The sequence below is a fragment of the Triturus cristatus genome, chromosome 4_1, assembly GCF_964204655.1.
Source record: "Triturus cristatus chromosome 4_1, aTriCri1.1, whole genome shotgun sequence".
Taxonomy (NCBI): Eukaryota; Metazoa; Chordata; class Amphibia; order Caudata; family Salamandridae; genus Triturus; species Triturus cristatus.
Genome location: NC_140585.1, coordinates 281,192,066 through 281,215,958, shown reverse-complemented (window position 1 = coordinate 281,215,958; position 23,893 = coordinate 281,192,066). Strand labels below are relative to the sequence as shown.

Below are 23,893 nucleotides of genomic sequence, written 5' to 3'. Positions count from 1 at the left end.
GCTATGGATAGATCGCCATCTAGTGTTGGGTCCGGATGTTTGCACTTTGTTTTTCTTCGAAGAAGTCTTTCTCGTCATGACGTAGGTGACTCCTCCTTTCGTGATGGTGCGCATGGTTATCGACTCCATCTTCAGATTGTTTTCCCGCAGAGGGTGATATAATGGAGTAATAGTAAAGAATAGAGATGTCTATGCGTGTATATGTATAGTGACAAGAGAACTACAACAGGTACCCGGGGAGGCGGGGGGGCGCATGACATTCTACAGCTGTACATGCTAGGAACAGATGCATACTGGGAAAGTAGCATTTTCTATTCGAGGCATGAGAGCTGTAGATCACATACTATGCAGCTCTGCAGATATCAGTAATAGGGATGTTCCCTAAGAAAGCAATAGTAGCCCCTATTTTACGAGTGCAATGAGCTCTAGGGGGTACAGTTAGAGTCCTCTTGGCTTTTGCATGGCAAATTTGAATGCATTTAACAATCCACCTAGCAATACCTGATTTGGAGATAGGATTACCTTTATGAGGTGGTGCAAAAGCAACAAAGAGTTGTTTGGTCTTACAAAGTGATTTTGTTCTTTCAGTGTAGTATAATAGTGCTCTTCTTACATCTAAGGTGTGTAGAGCTCGTTCTGCAACAGAATCAGGTTTAGGGAGGAATACAGGTAATTCTACCGACTGATTTACGAATGTGTTGAATTCTGTGTACTATTAAGTGTTTCAAAAAGGGAATCCTCTTCAAGGGCTTCTTTGTGGAGCTGCACCCCATGGTAATTGGCAGCCCTGTCTAGCAATTCAATATAGCCTACACTGTCATCTGGTAGAGGGGTTGGTAGGGTATAAGTCAGGATCGTTGTTTGTGGGCGAGTCAGTGTCGTAGTCGTCCCATGCATCTACAGGTCCTGGCTGATCATCATCATTACCACCTCCCATCCCCATCATCCTGATTGTCAGGTGTATTTGGTGGTGAGTACTCAGGTAAAGTTGGTGCAGGTAGAGACTAAGGAGAATGTGGTGCTGGAAAAGGAAGAGGAAGAGAAGGAGGGGAAGGGTTATTTACAAGTGTTCTCTTTTTCAAATGCGATATTCCTCTTCAATATCAGTCCTTCTCTTTAGAGTCACTTTGGTGGAAATGTGTCCAGTTTTAGGGTGAATGTACAACAGTTTCTGTTTCGGGTCGGGTTTATTGATCAGATCGTCGAAACTGAGCTTTTTAGGTGACTTTGAGACATCAGTGTGCTTCAGTGCCGAAGTTTTCGGTGCCGACGGCTTAGGGGTTGGTGTCTTCGGATCCAAAGTGTCCCTCGGTGCCGAGTGATGATGTTCGGAGCCGGACTTGGGCTTCGATCCCGAAGGCTTCGGCTTGGTGCACAACTTGGAGTGGGACTTTTCAGCGCCGGAAGGCTTTTTGGTAGGCTTCGGTGCCGAGCTGGAAGGCGGGGCGTCTGAAGCTTGGTCTCGGTGCCGACCGGGGCCCGAGGGCGCGGGTTGATCCAAAGCCTTCTTTTTAGGTTGACTTTGGAGTCGAGGTGAGGTGGGGACTGTACTTACAGTACATTGCCCATGCAGGATGTCTTCATCCTGGTCGGAGCCATCCTCAGAAAGGGAGATCAGATCCTGTTCTTCTTCGGCCCTGATAGCACCACCGACTTCTTCATCCGATTGAGGTCCGAGCAGGTCCGGAATGGAGCCTGTTTGATGGCTCTGCATGTCGCCGCGTCGAGCCCGATGGTCGCAAAGCGTCTTCTTGGAGTGGAAAGCTCGGCACGCGTCGCAGTTCTGCTCACTGTGTTCTGGTGACAAACAGGTTGCACACTTTATGTGAGTCGGTGCGCGGGTATTTTGTGTGGCACCGAGGGCAGAATTTAAAGGGAGTTCGTTCCATCAACTGCTAGTAAAACCGAGGCGGCTAGGCCCGATGGCCTACCACGAGCTCTCCGATCGAAAGAGGTTTTTTTTCAAATAAGTACGATATGTGAGGAATGTAATACGCATTCGGAAACAATACTGTCGAGGGTGAGTGTTCTACTGAGAGAACTGAAGGATCAGTGTTGAACCAGAGCACAGCGAGTAACATCCAAACCCGATGGCGGAAAAAAACAATCTGAAGATGGAGTCGATGACCATGCGCACTATCACTGAAAGGAGGAGTCACCTACTTCGTGACAAGAAAGACTTCTTCGAAGAAAAACAAAGTGCAAACATCCAGACCCAACATTAGATGGCGATCTATGCATAGCATGTGATCTACAGCTCACATGCCTCGATCGTAACTTGCTGCTTGTGCTGCATGAATATATTATACAGTCACATACTATGCTGTCCATAATCTGTCCTTGCTTCCCCTGTATAAAAAACAATTATTGATTGGGACAGCTGTAAAATTAAAGCAGAACTACTGCAAAGGTTTCTATCTTGGCCTCCCAATATTGGGGATCAACCGGCTGCAGAGAGCTCAGAATGCTGCAGTCAGGCATATTCCAGTGTGAGTAGGAGAGAGCATGTTTTACAAGCCAGAAGGTCACTCCAATTACCACCAATATAATTTGTTTAGGGTTCAGCTGGTGCATGTTTGAAGATTTTAACAATCATGCCATGCAATTTCTATCCTACAACAAATACCTGCATTCTGATGGATGGAAGACTTGAAAAAACCTCAGTAACTGGTGAAAGCTAGGGCCGCATTCCAAGTCCATCTTTTATCTGCCACCCTACCACTCTGGACAGAGGCCACCTTGTGCAAATCAGTACGGACCCGACTCCTAATGGGAACAGTCCATCCCAAATTACCACGCGAGCCCCTTTGCAGAAGGGGATACAAGCAACTCTAGACTGGTTTTTGCCTATTTGAACCTCTTCATCTGTGTGCATCTAGAGACCTATGGCATAGTTAGCTTGGGACCCACGACTAGGCATATTGTTTGCACTTAGGGGAACGATTACTACAAAGAACAAGGTGAAGAGTGAAATTCTTAAATTAATCTGAACCACTGGTGATTGCCTAGAAAGTATTCCAGTCCATGGTTTTTCTCTCCCACAACTCCACTCTAGACAGAGGCCCACCTTTTGCAAATCAGTAATGACCCTGCTCCTCAAGGGAAGCATCACCCGGGAACTGCTAGGCAATAGACTGGGATACAGCCCAAGCAATTACCAGTGGCTGAGATTAATTCAAGCCTTCACCCATCACTTTTTAGTGCTCCTCTGGGCAATGTCCTAAGTGCGATGAGCATGCCCTGTGGGTTCTGTGCTCACCATACCCCTGGAGCCAAGCTGCACCCGACTGAAGAGGCACAGAGAGGCCGAGAAGACTGTCTGGGGTTGCTTGTGCTCTGGTTCAGAGGAGACCTGGCCTGGCAGTATGGATGGAATTGTTACTATTGGAGCAGGACCATGGCTGGTTTGTAGATGACTGGGTTCTTGCTGAGGTGGCATAGTGCCAGCTTTCTGGACCTAAGGCTTTCATCCAATATCACCACTTTTTAGAAAGGCATTTGTTAAGACCTGATCCAGCAAGCCTTCGGGTAGTGTATGGGGTTCACATGCTCTGGCAGATAGACTGATGTCAAAGCAATAGTTGTGGTCCAGAATGTGAAGAGGTCTGTGACATTGTGGTGTTAGTAGAATCTTATTGAGGTCTCCTCCTTTTAACTGTATGAGCCTAATGTCACCTAAATCACATTTAAAATTGTAAAGAGGTTTGTTTTTCTATTCTGATTCTCTGTTCAATAATGAGTGGTACATGCTAACATTTTACATGAAGGCGATCTAATTGGTCTAACCCCTGAAACATCCTTCACTGTGTTTTTCTGAGAATAATACAACTTTATGGTGACAAATTTAAGCCGAAATAGTTATGTGCTCTAAGTAGGAAGGCTCAAAATTAGAGTAATGCAAAAAGAACAATTGATGGACACAATGCAGAACAATGTCATACATTCACCCCAGTACACAGATCTGGGCCTAAATCCATAGTTTCTTTGCGCACCATGCCATTCCAGTTAGGACCCAGCCATATGCAATTCAGTCTTGACCCTGCGCCCAATGGGAACAGTCCATCCTAAACTGCCAGGCCAGGTCCTCCCTGGACTGGAAACAAGCATCCTAGGACCGGTTTCGGGCTTTCCGCCCTCATCAGCCATGATAGTTTGACTCCAGTGGCATGGAGAGCACAGGACCCACGTCTAGGCATACCTGTCCCACTCAGGGTGACAAATGCAAAAAGAACAATTGAAGGACAGAATGCAGAACAATGTCATACATTCACCCCAGTACACAGATCTAGGCCTAAATCCATAGTTTTTTTGCTCACCATGCCATTACAGTTTAGACCCAGCCATATGCCAATCAGTCTTGACCCTGCGCCCAATGGGAACAGTCCATCCCGAACTGCCAGACCAGATCCTCCCTGGACTGGAAACAAGCATCCTAGGACCGGTTTCGGCTTTCAGCCCTCATCAGCCAGGATAGCTTGACTGCAGGGGCATGGAGAGCACGGGACCCACGTATGGGCATACCCGTCCCACTCAGGGTGACAAATGCAAAAAGAACAATTGATGGACAGAATGCAGAATAATGTCATACATTCACCCCAGTTCAGAGATCTGGGCCTATAGCCATCGTTTTTTTGCTCACCATGCCATTCCAGTTTGGACCCAGCCATATGCAAATCAGTCTTGACCCTGCGCCCAATGGGAACAGTCCATCCCGAACTGCCAGACCAGATCCTCCCTGGACTGGAAACAAGCATCCTAGGACCGGTTTCGGCTTTCAGCCCTCATCAGCCAGGATAGCTTGACTACAGGGGCATGGAGAGCACGGGACCCACGTATGGGCATACCCGTCCCACTCAGGGTGACAAATGCAAAAAGAACAATTGATGGACAGAATGCAGAATAATGTCATACATTCACCCCAGTTCAGAGATCTGGGCCTATAGCCATCGTTTTTTTGCTCACCATGCCATTCCAGTTTGGACCCAGCCATATGCAAATCAGTCTTGACCCTGCGCCCAATGGGAACAGTCCATCCCGAACTGCCAGGCCAGGTCTTCCCCGGACTGGAAACAAGCATCCTAGGACCGGTTTCGGGGTTTCAGCCCTCATCAGCCAGGATAGCTTGACTCCAGTGGCATGGAGAGCACGGGTCCCACGTCTGGGCATATCCATGCCACTCGGGTTGACAAATGCAAAAAGAACAATTGATGGACAGAATGCAGAACAATGCCATACATTCACCCCAGTACAGAATTAGAGTAATCATTCTATAGTATTTCTGGGCCCTATGTACCAAGAATTATTATCCAAGTTGAGGTGTATTTTATCTTACAGCCTGGTGTGTGCTTGGATTAACTTCTTTAACTGAGTACAATGGAAAGAGTTAAGTGACAGATGGAATGAATGAAGTGCAATACGCCCAGATTCTCATGTTATGGTGAAAGGGATAGGCCTGTGTTAATTGGATGTGAAATGGCTTGTGTTTGGCTTGAAGAGGTCCCTGTAACCTTGGGTGAGTTTTATTGGGTCCAAAATGAAGATACAGCTGATAAAGATATCTTAGAGGCCACTACTGCCCTGTCCCTAAGCAGTAGTGACAAAAGACTGCAGTGTGGCTTCCCAACCACAGCAGCGACTGAAATGTTTCGCCTGCAAATAGGAAGGTGTGTGAACTATGGGCTGATTCAGAGTTTGGAGGATGGGATACTCCCTCACAAACGTGACAGATATGCCGTCAGGTGTATTACAAGTGCATTATATACGATGCCACTTGTATTAGGCAGATGGGCTATCTGTCACATTTGTGACATAGTATTCATCCGGCAAACTCAAAATCAGGCCATATGTCTGGGACTCTGAACACACCTGTGCACTACTGCAGCCAAAGGCTACAAGTATATTTTCTGGATGAGAGGGGAGAGGGCAGAGCAATGTGGACCTCTAAGGTTACAGTCAGGTGGGAGGTTGAGGGAAGAGCCAAGTCCATGTGGAATCAAAGCACAGATAATACCTGCTGCATCAGACATTCTTTAAAAGATACCACGCATGTGTCAGCATAAGATAAGTATTGATATACAATGGATGCCACAGTACCTTTAAAGTTTATTTGGTACTGCTGAGATCCAGCCTGAAATGGTACCACTGCTTTCTTATCAGCGAGGTAGGTTGTTTCCAGATCTGCAGAAGCTATTGTAGCTTTTTCCTTTCCACCCTACAGAATCAAGACGACAAACAAGTCAGTAAAACTTACATTTGGAGAATTCAAATATAGCGATGTATGAAAATTAATTGACAGGCCCCTATGTCTTAAACATGGTTGGGAAGTGTGTTGTCCATTGTTTTGCCAAAAAACAACTTAACTACATCTGCTAAAAGAATACATTATTTCCTGCCACTGCATCCAAATCAGCCCTGCAACCTGAATTAGCTGAATGGAATGGTCTTCATTCCAGCCCCTTTGTGCAGGAAAGGAGGAGCCTTTCTTTTCTACACCGTCTCCTTTTCACGCAGTACATCTTCACCTCCCATCCATCTTCATCTTCGTAGGACACTCACATGCTGTCCATACTCAATCCACGTCCCATGTTCATTCTTCCAGTGCCAGACCCACTCTGTCGTCATCTGGTGGCCAGCAGGTTGGGTCACAGAAGACGCTGTAGAGAGCCGTCGAACTTGATGACCGGAAGAAATCATTCTCTCAAAATTTACATCATGACGTCCTGAACTATATGAGAAAGAACAAAGAACACATGACATGCAATGCATATGGACTATGGGTCAAATTTAGAGATGTATTCATAGTCATTTACATTACAGCTCTGCGATTGATTATTTTAACCATACTGTAGATTAGGTCAAAGACTGTTTACATATAAGCAGGCTGGCAACCAACACCTCAGCAGCTCATCCAAGAAACTGATCACTTAGTCTGACCACCAACAGTTCAACAGAACAAGCTCATGGTGAATCCTGCTGCCATCTCTGAACAACATGTCAGACACAAAGTGGGGCCAGATGACTCCAGGGCTCCAACTGGGGGTACTTTCCCATCATAGAATAACAGCCCCCTTGACCACTCTGGTGCACCAACTGATCCACTACTCATCACACTACAGCAGCTACCCCCTGTTTACCTGATATTTACCAGTTCCATAGGGGAGAGAGACTGTAGCAGTAGGGCGCTGAATAAAGTTTACAATTATTGTGACTATTGTTCATATGTCCTTCAAGAAATGTTGCTGTTAGCAAACCCAACTTGTAGAGTTCTTAGGTGCCCTCTGGGAGCCCAGATTTAACATTTTGAAAGTTCACTAGGCAATGTGACATCAAAAGGTTCGTTTATCAGCCAGAAATGAGGGAGACATCTAAAAACACTAAGGGCAATTTTTCTAAAACCTTGTGCCAGCCTTGCATTACTTAAGTGACTCAACCCAGCACGAAGGGTTGATTTTGGGGTTTATATTCCAGCACAAGACATGTTTTTGCCACTTTGCATTGAGGAAGAGTACTATAGGTAGTATAGTACTCTGGAGTTCCCATGCAATCTCTCATGGTTTTTGATACAAATCCCTGTCTACCAAAAAAGGTAGACGGGGTTTGCAGGAAACAATTACGCCTCTTTGAGCAGGCATTACGTGGGAATTTTTTTTTCTTTACTCAGAACATTTCTAAGTTGCATGTGTGCTGTAATGAACAACACACACACACAAAGTTAGAAAACATTTTCATTAAGTTTGAGCACAGTACAAATTCTATACTAGATTCACACACAATGCCCACCCACCATGGTGTAAGGGTGTTTTTGCGTGGCCCAAAGAAGCCAAAAGTGCACCAGCACCGTGGGATAGAGAAGCTGTGTCATATCGTAGTAGATATAGAGCTGTTCTGCTCTCTCCCTTTTACACAATGCAGCAACTTTGGTTGTTGCACTGGGTCAAATCTTAGTAAATATTGCCCTATTTCAGTGAGCATTTCATAGGAGAGTAGTACCATATTCATAAAGAAGTGTAGCTGTTAATTGAACATGCATTTCTACCTACTAATCTTCATACAGATTGCATAGTATGTGTGTTTCACACCAGTTGGTGCAAGTAAACACTGTGAAGTGTATCCTTGAGATAGGACATGCCCTCAAAAGTAACGCCATCCACAATGTTCACTTTCCCAAAGCCCTAATACACTCATAATGTAAAATATATCTGTGTGATGTAAAATATACCCCATCTTGCAAGACAAATTGGAAAAGTAATACATACCAGTTATGCTGTTGTCTATTAACATCACATCAAATATACAAGCCCAGCTGTACCTGATGTTGTTGGGATCGCTGTACGCTTTCTCGATGTCTACCATCCAGGGGAGGTCCTCCCAGACTCCTGGCGCCTTTTCTATTTGCCACCGATATGGCAAGTGGTAATGCATCCGTAGACATTCACCTAGAGGTCAAGAGCAATAAGGAGGGAATGCAGCGCCATCTTTGTAGTCATAAAACAATGCCCACAGGTTTCATGTTTTCAATAATAAAATGCTAATGTGGTGAAAATGAGTGTATAAATTAAGACTGTGTCTTTTCAAATGGTACTTGCACTTGTTAGTCTCTGCAGGCAGGACAAGGATTGAATGGCTTGGGAGTCTGGACTCTTCGCTTACCCTACTAGGGAGGAATGACGTTCACTGGAGGAAATCTGAATAGCTACAGATGTTTCTGGGCCCTACAGATGATACAATAACAGAATTGTTCAGAGGGTTCTATATTTTTAATGAGTATATGGAGACACTAGTCAACCCTTTTAAAGAGATATTTCAAGCACTTTGCAGGGCTACCACACATTTAGAGGCCAATTCCGATCCTGTATTATTTTTTCCCTCACGACTCGTATCGGTAAATTTTTCCATACAAATCGTACAAGTCCCGTCCGACCCGTGAAGTACGATTCGTGCGGGAAAAATACAACTGTTCCAAATCCGATTTGTACGGATCGGCCCGAACCGTACAAATTAGATCGGGAAAAGTTGTACGAGACGGACCCGGACACTTTTCTGTACAAATTGTAAAAATGCAGTCCGACCGTACTAGTACGATCCGGACTGGCTTTCCGATTTCCGATTTGTACGGAAAACGCCCCGTACACGGGGAATGCTATTACCCGCTACAAAGCCAACTTTGTACGAGTCGTATCCCGGGAAAAGTTGTTCCCAGGGTGCGAGTCGTACAGGGGTACGAGTCGTACAGGCATACACCCCCGTGCGTTGTGTATGTACGGTGCGTACCCCCAGTGCGCATGTACTGTGCGTACCCCAGTGCGCATGTACTGTGTGTACCCCCAACATCGCGTACCCCAACATCGCGTATGTACGGTGCGTACATATGCGATGTTGGGGTACGCAATGTTAGGGTACGCGATGTCGGGGTACGTGATGTTGGGGGTATGCACCGTACATACACAACGCACGGGGGTGTATGCCTGTACGACTCGTACCCCTGGGGACTCTGCTTTTACGGCTGTTTTTGGCTCCCGTAAAAAAAGAGCCGTACGGAGTGCCGTAGGGACGAATCGTACTTGCTGGGCCGCAAACCGCTGCTTAAATACCTACAGACGTCGCGTACAAGCTGTTCCGGATCAGAATCGTTGGTTTATTTTAGCCGTATGGTCTTTTGTACGATTTGTATGGAAAGACGCTTTCTGTACGAATCGTACTTCCTAGGTTGTAAGAAAAGTTTACCGGGTACGAGTCGTACGGGAAAAACGCTCCATACAACGATTTGTACAGCCTTTTTCCAGGATTGGAATCGGCCCCTTAATGTGAAGAAACAGCTTTTCTAAGCATGGCTGCAACAAGTTTAATTTCATAGCAACATCATTTCTGTTGACAATAAAGCACTGTTATCAGGTCAGGACCTCTACTTCCCATCCAGGCTGCTCTAAATGAGACTGTGACTACACTTCTCAAAAGCAATGCTAACTTTTAATGGCGCAGTGCTGGCACTACCTGTCAGTCTCAGCAGCAAGCTCAAGGACCGAATGGCACAGAAGAGGCACAGAAGGGGCTGCTATACTATTAATAGGACTGTGGCAGTATGTGTTAGCCCACCTGCTGAGCATGTATGATGCAGACTGGTACAGTGCTCTCTACCTTGACTTAAATATGGCAGGAACTCTCTCAGCAATACTGGCCTTTCAGAAGTATCATGTGCATTAATGTGCAAAGCTGCTTTTGGATTCACTCATAACATTATGTGATACATAGTTCTTCAGGGTACACATTCCAAACCTGTGAAGGGCATGCACTCTCAAAACACAAAGTAAGGTGTGATGCATGGCTCACATTTACCAAGCCTCTGAATCTATCTGAGAATCTCCTCCAAGCTCACCAATAAAAAGCAGTTTCAGGGGGTGGCCCATCTTAAGAACCAAGGAAATGTGGTTGAGTTGTCTAGCGTGAGGCATGTTGCAAACACCGAGGGGCCCATTGGCAAGGGCATTTTGGAGTACATAAACTAGTACTCTTGTAGTATATTTAACATACTCCTACATGCCTTTGTGAATTGGCCCCAAAACATCTAAAATAGGAATACTACTGTGGCACTGGGGGAATATTTATAAACAGTTAGCAAAAACAGAAAGAACTATGCATTCTTTGGACTTTTATTAAAGGGTATTTGTAGGTGTCTTGGCCTCTTCACAAATGTATGTCAGGATACAACAAATTGTATTAGAAGACCCATCCACAGCATGGAAACTGCCCTCATCGCTGCCAGGGATAACATCTAAATGACTCTGGATAGCGGAGACATGGCGGTCCTCCTCATCCTCGATCTCTCCACAGCATTTGGCACAGTCTCCCATCCCATCCAACACCAACACAACATCAGAATCCAAGGACATGCACTCTCATGGATCTGCAAAAAGAACAGTTGATGGACAGAATGCAGAACAGTGTCATACATTCACCTCAGTACAGAGATCTGGGCCTAAATCCATCGGTTTTTTGGCTCACCATGCCATTCCACTTGGTACCCAGCCATATCATATGCCATATACAAATCAGTCTTGACCACACCTACACTCACTGGATTCAAGCTAGCCTGACTGATGAAGGGTGATGCCCTGAAACCGGTCCCAGGATGCTTGTTTCCGGTCCAGGGAGGACCTGGCTTGGCAGTTCGGGCTGGACTGTTCCCACAAGGAACATGGTCAAGACTGATTCGCATATGGCTGGGTCCAAACTGGGGTGGTGTGGTGAGAAAAAGAATGATGGATTAAACCCAGATCCTTGTGACTGAGGGTGAATGTTTGCATTGTCCAACATTCCGTCCATCAATTTTTCCTTTTGCATATGTCGCCCTAAGTGGGAAGGGTATGCCCAGACGTGGGTCCCGTGCTCACTACACCACTGGGTTCAAACTAGCCTGGCTGATGAAGGGTGATGCCCTGAAACCGGTCCCAGGATGCTTGTGTCTGGTCCAGGTAGAACCTGGCTTGGCAGTTCAGGCTGGACTGTTCCCACAAGGAACATGGTCAAGACTCATTTGCATATGAGGGGTCCATACTGGTGTGGTGTGGTGAGCAAAAGGATGGATTACACCCAGATGCTTGTGACTGGGGGTGAATGTTTGCATTGTCCAGCATTCCGTCCATCAATTGTTTCTTTTGCATTTGTCGCCCTAAGTGGGAATGGTTGCCCAGACGTGGGTCCTGTGCTCACTACACCACTGGATTCAAGCTAGCCTCGCTGATGAAGGGTGATGCCCTGAAACCGGTCCCAGGATGCTTGTTTCCGGTCCAGGGAGGACCTGGCTTGTCAGTTCGGGCTAGACTGTTCCCACAAGGAACATGGTCAAGACTGATTTGCATATGGCTGGGTCCAAACTGCAGTGGTGTGGTGAGCAAAAGAATGATGGATTAAACCCAGATCCTTGTGATTGGGGGTGAATGTTTGCATTGTCCAGTATACCGTCCATCAATTGTTTCTTTTTCTGTTATGTATCTGCTCTTTCCTGATTGTAAGGACCCAGTAAGTCAACTTGGCACTGTACACCTCGGATGCCCGCAGCCTTTTCTGCGGAGTTCTGCAAAGAACCTCCCTGAGCCCGACCCTCTTCAGTGCATACATGATCCCTCTAGCCCTCATCATCCGCTCTCACGATATCAACCTCCTGGTCACAAGCAAGGTGGACCCTCTATGCCGGGATCAACACAAAGCTCACTAGAAAGCTGCAAACCATTCAGGACTCGTTAGCCCGAATAATTCTCAACTCCCATGCCGCACTCACATGACACCACACCTGAAGGGGCTCAGCTGGCTCCCCATTAACAAACGAGCTCAATTCAAACTCCTCACCCACACTTTCAAGGCCTCATAACCCTGGCCCAGCACACCATAATAATCGCAAATGTTTTCACAAACCTTTCACACGCCTCCGTTCATGTGGAATTCTACTTGCACAAATGCCACACATACGGAAAACCAGATCTGGCAGTCAAACCCTCTCCTACATCTTCCTAACTCATGAAACGATCTGCCACTACAGCCTTCTGCAGCTGAGCCTTTTCCTGACTTCTTGAATTCTGCCAGAAGCTGAATACCTGGCCTTTCAAGTCATCCCACTAGGCCCCAGGTGTGCCTAGACTCACACCTGCTCAGTACCAGGATACCCTACCAGGTGATAGTGGCTCTACAAATCTGCATAACATAAAGTACTACAAAGTGCCTTCGTCCATTGGCCCACGTGTGTATTAGGAGACCTCTCCATATCACTGGCTGTAGTAGCTGAGAGCTTTTCGAACAGGCCAATGGTAGAGAAGAAGGAAGGGCAAAATCGCTCAATCTCAGCTGTAATTACATTTATTCCAAAAGACACAAAACATCATAACATATAAAGGTATTTCTGCTGTGCTGTGTCACAGTTCAGATACTATTCTTGCAAATCTCTACACCATGGAAGAACCAGTTGATCACTGTGTAATAATCCTATTGACTCAATTACTTCTCTTTGGCTGTTTCTCTGGCAAGTCTCACTTTCTCTGACACAAAACGATATGCAAAGGAGCTCATAAAAGTATGCAGCATGTGATGGCCATGAAACATCCTTTTGAATATTTGTAGCAGCCAAAGCATAACTCTGCTAAACTCCAGACAGTGATTGTTCGACCAAGGTGGGCAAGACACAGGTGTGCTCTGCCTGTGAGAAGCAGGGGGTAAGAAGTCTGTAAGGACTCACTTTTGCGCTGACAAAACGCCCAGACGTGATAGGAGCAGATCTCGTTCGGATCACCACAATCTTCTGGAAAGACCACTGGCCGCACAAGGGGTTGGAAAACTGGGAAATGGAAAAATAGCGCAGAATGAATCGTTTCGACGGGAAACAAGAGATCTGTGCTAAGCTGTTCTGATTTAACATTTTGCAGTATTTTTGTAACGAAATAACAACCATAAAGTGGTGCTTACATTTTCAATCTTCAGTCTTTATGCCTTTTCACAAATCATTTACCACAATATACAGGCTATACGTTCGACATAACATCCTATCCTTTCCCTTTACCGTACTATATAGACAGGTTATTTATTTAGATATGATTTCAACCACACCCTTTAGGAGATGAGTGTGCTTCATCCACGTTCATAGAAGATTAAATCAATAACATTGAAATAAAAATGTGCAAACGTATATTCATCATTAAGTATATGTGTTATACATAATCTGGACGGCAGCTTTCTAATGTACATTTAATTCCCCTCATATCAACCTAAGATAATATTTGTTTAGTTTCTGTAGCATTGAGCAAACAACGCATGCAACCATAGATATTACACAATTTTATTTTAGGATCCTCACATCAATTAAAATAACAATCTAATTTCAACTAACCTCTCCTTTCACCTCATAGTATTAATCACACAGGTTGTAACACCTGGAGCACAGGGTATGCAGCACAGGTGTCTCTCATTCACTCTCATGTTTCATGTAGATTGTGTTGGTAAATACGTGCCAACATATTTACAATTAAAATATTTTACCACTTCTACTTTATTAGAGGAAGTGTCATATTTGCAGCCTAATGATGTTGACAAGAGACATCCAACACATGCTATTTTGAAATATAATGTAATTCGGTGACACCTGAAGCACTGTTCATCATCCATTCACTTTCATCTTTAGGGGATGGGTGGAATGTGTGTGATCCTATGGAAGATACCTTTACAGCAGAACCGCGCATCAGTTCACATACTTGCCTAAACCCCACATCGGATATTGACTGAGAAGCATGCGAGTGAGAGATCAACGCAGACAATCTTTGGTCATACCTGATGAACGTATGCATCTGCAGGAGCGCCACAATCCAAAGCAACTGTGCTGACACACGGAAGCACATATTGCCAGTCCACCATAGCTACTCTCCAGTAGAGGAATGTTATCCAACCTAACCCAACAGTGGCTAAGGTGCCAGCTTACCTCTTTAACAAGCATTGTCAAAGTCAATTAATATCACTTTGCAAATGCTTGTTGTTTGCCTCTGCTGGCTTTTCCAATACTTGTTAAATTCCTACTGCATTAGCAAAGCCAAGAACGGTGGCCGGACATCATAGATTGGTTTTTTTTATGGATCCAAAATGGTCGTCATCTCGCATGTAGGTGCAACATGGCGGCCACTGTGAAAGTGTACAAAATAAAGTTTAGCATCTTGGAACATTACTTTCTATAGTTTCTTAGGCAACGTACATAGGGCGTAGGATAGAGCAAGCAGATGACCATGGATTCCCCTGTGTTGAGTCTCACTGACTTTAAATGAAGGAAAATTAGGGAATTATTGTGGGCTTTTAGTCCATCATGAGAACGTGTTTAGCTCCTATATGCTCCAAGGGACGCTGCACAAGAGATGCTTCAAATGCTATTAAGATCTGGTTATCCGCTGTATTATTTAATTACGCTAACGAGTACCTTAATTGTACCCCTGCTCACTGGTTCTCTGTACCTGCACTTTTCAGTTTACCCCTTTTGCGTACCAGAGCCTCTCTTTGAAAAAGGAAAGTACCAGAGCTCATTTAGTTAGAGCAGGTCAATGTCATGGATTTGCCCATTGGCACTGTAGATACAAAGGTATGGCCAACACCTATGGAGTAACCAATGGTACTCGTTGAGGTTAGCCGGCGGACAAGAGACGCCACACAGTAAGACATCAACATGGATTTGATTTCTGGTGAAAAGACAGCTGCCACAAAGGGAAAATGTTTACCTTGCCTTTTGAGTGCACTTTCTTTTCTCAGACTGCTAAGCAAGCGACACTGCCCTGTACGCACAACCCCTGTTCCCACAACGAGGCAAACGTACAAGAAAAGTTCTAGCCCGAGTTGCTCATCTTTAAATGGCGAGTGCAAATAGCCCTGTAAATAAATTGTGATATAGCAATCAAAACATAAGCAGTGACAAGGAAAACAAACTTCATCATTGCAGACAAGGAAAGCCAGGCAGGGATGGATTATAATCTGGACCACAGCGTGTGCCATCATCGTGTTTTTACTGCATGTATCTATACATTTCAACTGTTAACCCTGGTTTTTGCAGCTGCCGCTTTCTGTTTTCTGGCACTCACAATTTGGAATAGTTTGCCCAAATGCAGCTTACATTCTCAGCCCTGGCTCTGATGCTATGTGCCATTGGCGTTAAATACAACATTATCTATTTGCTGATACTTTGTAGGTGATTTTGCAGAACTGCTATTTGTGCTATTTTCTTGGTGCAAAGCCGTGCTCAAAATCAAGGTTGAAAGAAAGGCAAGGATTGTTCTTACCTTTTGGTGCAGGCGCCTGGGTTCTATCGTCATAGAAGTCAATTCAGCCCCATTCATTTCGGTGCACAGTAGCTCTCAGTGGCTATCCTTCAGCTGGTACAAATGTCGGCTGACCATTTGTTCTGGAAACAGGAGTGGGGGGAGCTGGAGAAGAATGCCCAGGTGAGTTATATGTGCCTTGAGTTGGAGGTGGAGACACAGTCACAGGGTATGTGGAATCAGCAGTACTTATGTTGTCAGTGGAGCTCAGACTAGGAGGACCACTCACAGTATCAGTTGCTGATCCCTGGTTTCCACTGGGCATTGTAGGGGTAGGTGTTGAAGTACGCAACAATGTGTTGTTGTTGTCCAGAGCTGGTACGAGGTGATGGTACTGGTTGCTTTGTGCACATCGGTAGAGAAGGCGGTGCATCGACTGAGGCCTTCGTAGGTGGTTTGCTGTTGTCTGGCATGTTGATGCCCGAGGCTGTAGTAAGATCCTTCATATCCTTTGCCAGAGGAGGAGAAGCATCTACTGATGCTGGCATAGATGATTTGTTTGCTGGTTGTTTGTATTAAGGGCAGATGGTCAACTCACTGTTAAATGAATGTCTTCTTTGTTCGTTGGATCAGCCCTGATGCTGGCTTTGACCGCTGTAGTGACTTGAGGAGGTGAAATGACTGACAATCGTGCATTATGTTTGGCTGAAAGCAGGATCCTAGCACCAAGCTTTATCGCTGGATTTGATGTATCTTTGGTAGTAACGTCAAACAGTGGTTTCACTGGAATTTTTGGTTTCTTCTTTTCTTGGAAAGGGAGTTCTACTGTAGGTTCTCTTGTGACGGTTTTATACCCTTTCATATATAGAGCCAGTAATTTTTCTATATCTGGATCCTTACAAGGCACTGCTGTAGGGATTTCGGTGTTTGATTTAGTGGGAGATGTATGTGATGTTTGAGCATCTGAATTGTCCATTAGCTGTGTCCTAGCATGAAACGCTGCCGAAGGGCACGTTGTTAACGTGTTAGTAGGGTGAGGAAGTGGACTAGCCGACTTCGGTCGACGAGATTTTCCTCTCCGATTCCTAGAAGATGGTGCAAAACTCTTATAGAACAAAAATGTATCCCACCCTGTAATTGAGTGTTACGTGGGGTACTACTCTCTTTTGGTGGTACACCATCCGCTTAGGGGCGGGGAAGGAAAAGATTCCTTTTTGTTATATATACCTCACACACTAGTAGTGTCATGATTCATCATCAGATTCACCCTGACTCCTAAAGGTCAGGGTGGGCTCAACCATATTTCAGGAAGCACTTAGGAGACGTAATCCAGGGGGTTTAAAGATTAAAAATCCTCTGTTAACTACAGGTATCCCTTTATTAGTGGAGTTAATGGGTATATTAAAAATAAGGCGTAGGGTGGTGAGGATACAGTGGTCCTATGACCCTAAAGCCAACATGTTTCAGCCCTTTGAAATTGGCCCTAGTGGGTCCGGGACTTTCTTCAGGGCAATGCAGATTACCTCCCTGTGATTTTTAAAGGTTCTACCTATTTTCTTGATGAGTGTGTGCAGAATTCTGCACCTAAAACCGGTCAGGTATATATTTAGCCTCAATTTGGTTCTTTTGTTTAGGTGTCCGACCCGTAAATAAAAAACAAACAGTTTTTTCGACTGTTACTTCATGTGCCCATATCATGCTGCGTGATTATTATCAATAATGAAGTCCTTGTGAAGGACTCTGCGCACATTCATGCATCTGGCATATTACATTCATTATCAAGTGATTGTTGGGTGTCTTGTTACCCAGATACACTCAGATTAGTGGTAGTATAACATCACACAACCGCCAATCTCATGAATATTAGAACTTTTGTGTAGGCTTTCTTACACCTACTGTTTCCTACCGTGTACCATTAAAATCATACACCAAAGTGTTTGTCAATATTAGAATACCAAACATAATATCACCACTAATTCGTGACGTAGTTATCACAAAACCAACACTAAATACTACACTACCAAAACTATGGGGCTCATTATTATGGCGGGCGGATCCGCCCTCCATCATAACGGTGACGGGACCACCCGCCAGACGTGCGGCGGTCCCACCAGTCCAATTAGGATACTCCCGCCATACTGGCGGGCGCATCCTGGCCTTTTACCATAGCGGACGGTGCTGCACCCAGCAGCACCGTATGCAATGGTAAAAGAGCATGCACAGCATTTCCCTGCACCACGTGGCAGGCACCACGAGGTGCCTGCCACTTGGTGCAGGGAAACTGCAGGGTGGTACCATGGGTACCCCCCAGTGCACACCTCCACCCCCGCCCCCGAGGGGGCCCGCAACAGGCCCCCAAAGCCAAACCCCACCAGCTTTTCCATGGCGGCTTGGCCAGCCTCTCCATGGCGGCATCGTCGCCATAGAAAGGCCTATACTCACACACATCCTAATGTGGCGGGCGGTGCCTGCTAGGCACCGCCACCATATTAGTAGCCCAGCTCCGCCCGGCAGGCAATCGTGATGATTGACACCGGCGGAAAAGCGGCAGACAGACTTTGCATCCGCCGCGATACCCACCGCCATCCTAATATGGCGGTGGGTAATTCTCATTACGATGGCGTAAATATCACTACCGCCGGCACTACACATCAAAATTAAAAATAACAAACTACGTACTCTAAATATATCTCTACTAACTCCCCCTTACCCTTAAATTACCTAAAAAAATGTTTTAAAACAATTTACCTTAACTGAAGAGATGCAGCTCCCAACCGCAAGCTTCCTTCTGCAAAACTAACCAAACGACGATATAGATGAATAACAAAACAAAGAAATCCCAAAAAAATGGCCACTTCATTGAACTGGAAAAAATACTATTACCCCATAGAAATGAACAGGGGAAAAAATAATATAGAAAGTAACAAAATATGTTTATTTCTTTTTTTTTTTAGTAAAAAAAATAAAAAATGTTTTATAATGTTTTAAAACATTTAAAATATATATTCAAAATTATTATATCATATACTATTATATCTGATATTGTAAAACGCAATAAAAAATGTTTACAATACATAAAAAATTTATAATGTTTATAGATGGTGTAAAAAAATATACCAATGTATAACTATTAAAAAATATTATTTACAAAAATCGTCCATGCCGTGCTAGAACTGGGGGGAACACAGACAGGGGGCATATGTGCCCCCTTGAATGTATCCCCATGGCGGGCAAACATGGGGGCCCTGTAGGACCCCCTTAGTTTCTGCACCGCCAGTCTTTTCATGGTGGGGCTACACCATGAAAAGACTGGTGGTCCAGGAACTCAAAATATGCTGAGTGGGACTGTGCCATAATGTGTTATGGTGCTCCTGCGCCACTGCCAGGGAACGACTGTTCCCTGGTGCAGCCGGCGGTCCACCACCAAGCGGCTTACAAAATCGTAATCAGCACAACGGTGGACTGCCACTCCTTTGCCACGCGACTCTGGCGGTCCAAAGACCGCAAGACTCGTAAACAGGCCCTAAATACTTTCCAAAACATGTCAAAATAAAAAATATGTTTTCAAATATATTATTTTAGAACAAATGTCAAACAATATGTACCATTTTGCATAAATACAAACATATACAAATGTATGTCATATTATTTATATTTTCTATGCCTAATAAAATGTAAAAATGACAAAATATTATTTTTGTAATAATTCTAACAAAAGATGTCAAACAAATCTCTAATTTTACAAAATTGTATACAATATGTTCTATTCAATTAAAAAATATTCTGAGTTTAATAAAAATATATACCGATAAATAAAAATTGTATTTACTTCTATTTTGTAATATAATGTAATAAAGCATAGGTAAAAAGAAATCTACACACTACTTTAAAAATGAACAAGTCCAACAACATTAAAACTAAACACTAAACCCTACAAATGAAATATTCCTACTCCAATATACCTAAATTCAGGGCAAGTGCTCTACACTAAACCGTACAAATTAAAAATGAAATATTCCTACTCCAATATAACTAAATTCTAGGAAAATGCTGGACATTAAATCCTAAAAAATTACTATTTCTACTCCAATATCACTAAATTCAGAGAAAGTGCTGGAAACGAAATCCTGCCAATTAACTGCTCCTACTACAATACAACAAAATTAATAGGAAATACTAAAAACTATTAAATTGATTTTGGGGCTGATTATGATGTCAGGCGGACTGCAACTGACCAACAGTCGGTTGCAGTCCATCTGGCATCTGCCCCTGCGATCTGTCCACCGCATTACGATGCGGTGGCCTCGTGCGTAGGGACTGTCCAGTGGTGTCGGAAATGCACATAATCTCTTAATGATGAGCAGAGCCAGCCTTGGATCCGCTGTCGGGATTCTGATGTAATTTTCCGACCGTCTTCCCATGTCGGTCTTTCCGACATGGATAGGCTGTCGGAAAATGACTTTGGGGGCCCCTAGGAGGGCTCCCTTCTCCCTGGCTCTCTGCTATGGTGCCTGGGGGGCACCAACATCCCTGCACCGTGTGGCAGGCACCACCAAGGGTCGCTTCCTGGGGGCCCAAATATTTTTCAAGACTTTTCTGCCCCCCCTGGGGGCAGAACGGTCTTTTGTGTAGCCGTTTCTGGTCCCAGGGGGGGCAGAAGAGCCCACTAGACACCAGGGATGTTATTTTTTTGTGTAAAGGAAGCAACCCCTTGGGCAAGGGTCACTTCCTGGGGGGCCACATTTTTTTCAAGACTTTTTTGCCCCGCCTGGGGGCAGATCGGTCTTTTGTGTAGCCGTTTCTGGTCCCAGGGGGGGCAGAAAAGCCCACTAGACACCAGGGAATTAGTGTAAATAAAAATAGAAGTGACCCCTTGCTTCCAGGGTGCAATTTTTTATAATATGTATTTGGCCCACCCGCCCCGGGACAGAGCAGCCTTTTTTTTTCCTGCTGTTTTCTGCCCCACCTGGCACACAACCCGATTGACCATTAGGGTAGTGACATAGCATGTTATAATGTTTATTGTTATATGTTTTGTGAATTGCAATTGTAATGTTTTTTTTTACTTTTTTGTTCTAGGTGAAGGAATTTGCTCTTTTCAGTTTGCCGTTTTGTTACTGGTGGTTCTGCTGGTTTGGTAAGAGACTTTTTTTTTTACAATGTAAATGTGTTTGATTTCTCTGCATGAATTTTTTTTGCAAATGGTGTAATAATAGCAGTATGTTTGTTTTTTGAGTGTCAAAAACTTTTTGCATTGGTGCTCGATGTGTATTTTGTTGTCTTGTGAGTAATTTGTTTTTTTTTCTTCTTTCTAGTTGGATATCGTTGGTTTTTGCTGTGTCACTGCAGAGTTGGTTTCTGGTGAGTGCAGCTGTCTCTTGTAATTGAATTGTATAGTTTTTGGGTACATTGATCTTTGTGATAAAGGTACACATTTCTTTACTTACTTGGTTTGCACATTGTTGGTTGTTGTTGACTTGTTTGTGCAGTCTTCCCTCTTAGTAAGTATAATGGCTAGCCGCAGGATTACTGCTCAGCAGGTTGTTGGTTTGCTGTTTGAGTCTTCCTCTGACCATGGTTCAGAGACTGACTCTGCATCTGAGGGAGAGGAGGCAGGGGACGATTCTGGCAGTGAGTTTTCTCTCCGTATGGAGTCATCGGATGATGAAGATACTCTTAGTGCGGATGAAGTGCCTGTGTTAGAGGAGGAGACTGATGTGCCGATAGTGCGGCAAGAGGCATCTGGGCTGCAACCTGGGGCTGCAAGGCTTCCCGTTGGTGTAGTGCGGCAAGAGGCATCTGGGCTGCAGGCTGGGGCTGCAAGGCTTCCCTTTGAAAGTGATGACCTCTGGGTTGCCCCTGGCATGGTGCAGCCGGCATTGCCAGAGTTTACTGGTGTTCCAGGGTCTAGAGTGAATACTGAAAACTTTTGATGCCACAACTTTCCCACACCAAAATGTGTGAAAAAAGTGATTTTTTCAACAAAAATTGAGGTTTGCAGGGGATTCTGGGTAAGGAAACGTTGGGGGATCCACGCAAGCCATACCTCCCTGGAAGCCGCCGGGTGTCTAGTTTTCAGAAATGCGTGGGATTGGTAGGTTTCCCTAGGTGCCGGCAGAGCTAGGGTTCAAAAACTACAGCTAGTCACTGCAAAATTGATGTGTGACCACGTTGCGTTTTGCGCCGTTTTCTGTCGCGGTCACTAGGCCGACCCGCACAAGTGAGGTACCATTTTTCTCGTAGGACTTTGGGGAACGCAGGGTGGGTGGAAATTTGTGGATCCACGCAGATTCCAGAACTTTCCATCACAGAAATGTGGGGAAAATGTGTTTTTTTGGTCAATTTTTTTATGTTTGCAAGGGATTCTGGGTAACAGACCATGGTGGGAGGCAGTCAAGTCACCCCATCCTGGATTCCCCTGGGTGTCTAGTTTTCAAAAATGTATAGGTTTGCTAGGTTTCCCTAGGTGCCGGCAGGGCTAGGGTTCAAAAACTACAGCTCGTCACTTTGCCAAAAAAGGGTCATTTTTCACTGCAAAATTGAGGTGTGACCACGTTGCGTTTTGCGCCGTTTTCTGTCGCAGTCACTAGGCCGGCCCGCACAAGTGAGGTACCATTTTTCTCGTAGGACTTTAGGGAACGCAGGGTGGGTGGAAATTTGTGGATCCACGCAGATTCCAGAACTTTCCATCACAGAAATGTGAGGAAAATGTGTTTTTTTGGTCAATTTTTTACGTTTGCAAGGGATTCTGGGTAACAGACCATGGTGGGAGGCAGTCAAGTCACCCCATCCTGGATTCCCCTGGGTGTCTAGTTTTCAAAAATGTATAGGTTTGCTAGGTTTCCCTAGGTGCTGGTAGGGCTAGGGTTCAAAAACTACAGCTCGTCACTTTGCCAAAAAAGGGTCATTTTTCACTGCAAAATTGAGGTGTGACCACGTTGCGTTTTGCGCCGTTTCCTGTCGCGGGCACTAGGCCGACTCGCACAAGTGAGGTACCATTTTTCGCGTAGGACTTTGGGGAACGTGGGGTGGGTGGAAATTTGTGGATCCACGCAGATTCCAGAACTTTCCATCACAGAAATGTGGGGAAAATGTGTTTTTTTTGTAATTTTTTTACGTTTGCAAGGGATTCTGGGTAACAGACCATGGTGGGAGGCAGTCAAGTCACCCCATCCTGGATTCCCCTGGGTGTCTAGTTTTCAAAAATGTATAGGTTTGCTAGGTTTCCCTAGGTGCCGGCAGGGCTAGGGTTCAAAAACTACAGCTAGTCACTTTGCCAAAAAGGGGTCATTTTTCACTGCAAAATTGAGGTGTGACCACGTTGCGTTTTGCGCCGTTTCCTGTCTTGCGTGCACTAGGCCGACCCACACAAGTGAGGTACCATTTTTCTCGTAGGACTTTGGGGAATGCAGGGTCGGTGGAAATTTGTGGATCCACGCAGATTCCAGAACTTTCCAACACAGAAATGTGGGGAAAATGTGTTATTTTTGTAAATTTTTTACGTTTGCGAGGGATTCTGGGTAACAGACCATGGTGGGAGGTAGTCAAGTCACCCCATCCTGGATTCCCCTGGGTGTCTAGTTTTCAAAAATGTATAGGTTTGCTAGGTTTCCCTAGGTGCCGACAGGGCTAGGGTTCAAAAACGACAGCTCGTCACTTTGCCAAAAAAGGGTCATTTTTCACTGCAAAATTGAGGTGTGACCACGTTGCGTTTTGCGCCGTTTCCTGTCGCGGGCACTAGGCCGACCCGCACAAGTGAGGTACCATTTTTCTCGTAGGACTTTGGGGAAGGTGGGGTGGGTGGAAATTTGTGGATCCACGCAGATTCCAGAACTTTCCATCACAGAAATGTGGGGAAAATGTGTTTTTTTTGTCAATAGTTTACGTTTGCAAGGGATTCTGGGTAACAGACCATGGTGGGAGGCAGTCAAGTCACCCCATCCTGGATTCCCCTGGGTGTCTAGTTTTCAAAAATGTATAGGTTTGCTAGGTTTCCCTAGGTGCCGGCAGGGCTAGGGTTCAAAAACTACAGCTAGTCACTTTGCCAAAAAAGGGTCATTTTTCACTGCAAAATTGAGGTGTGACCACGTTGCGTTTTGTGCCGTTTCCTGTCGCGGGCACTA

General features: G+C 45.0%; 1 protein-coding gene across 1 annotated transcript in view; it reads right to left on the bottom strand.

Annotated features, from left to right (window-relative positions):
- Positions 1-23,893, bottom strand: part of LOC146854276 (protein mono-ADP-ribosyltransferase PARP12-like) — a 220,507-nt gene that overhangs the window by 85,941 nt on the left and 110,673 nt on the right. Inside the window, exons 5-8 of the mRNA XM_085652062.1 lie at positions 13,223-13,321; positions 8,309-8,435; positions 6,556-6,724; positions 6,094-6,211 (exon numbers count right to left, since the gene is read on the bottom strand). Of these exons, the coding sequence (XP_085508188.1) occupies positions 6,094-6,211; positions 6,556-6,724; positions 8,309-8,435; positions 13,223-13,321 (513 nt within the window). The remainder of the gene's footprint in view (positions 1-6,093; positions 6,212-6,555; positions 6,725-8,308; positions 8,436-13,222; positions 13,322-23,893) is intronic.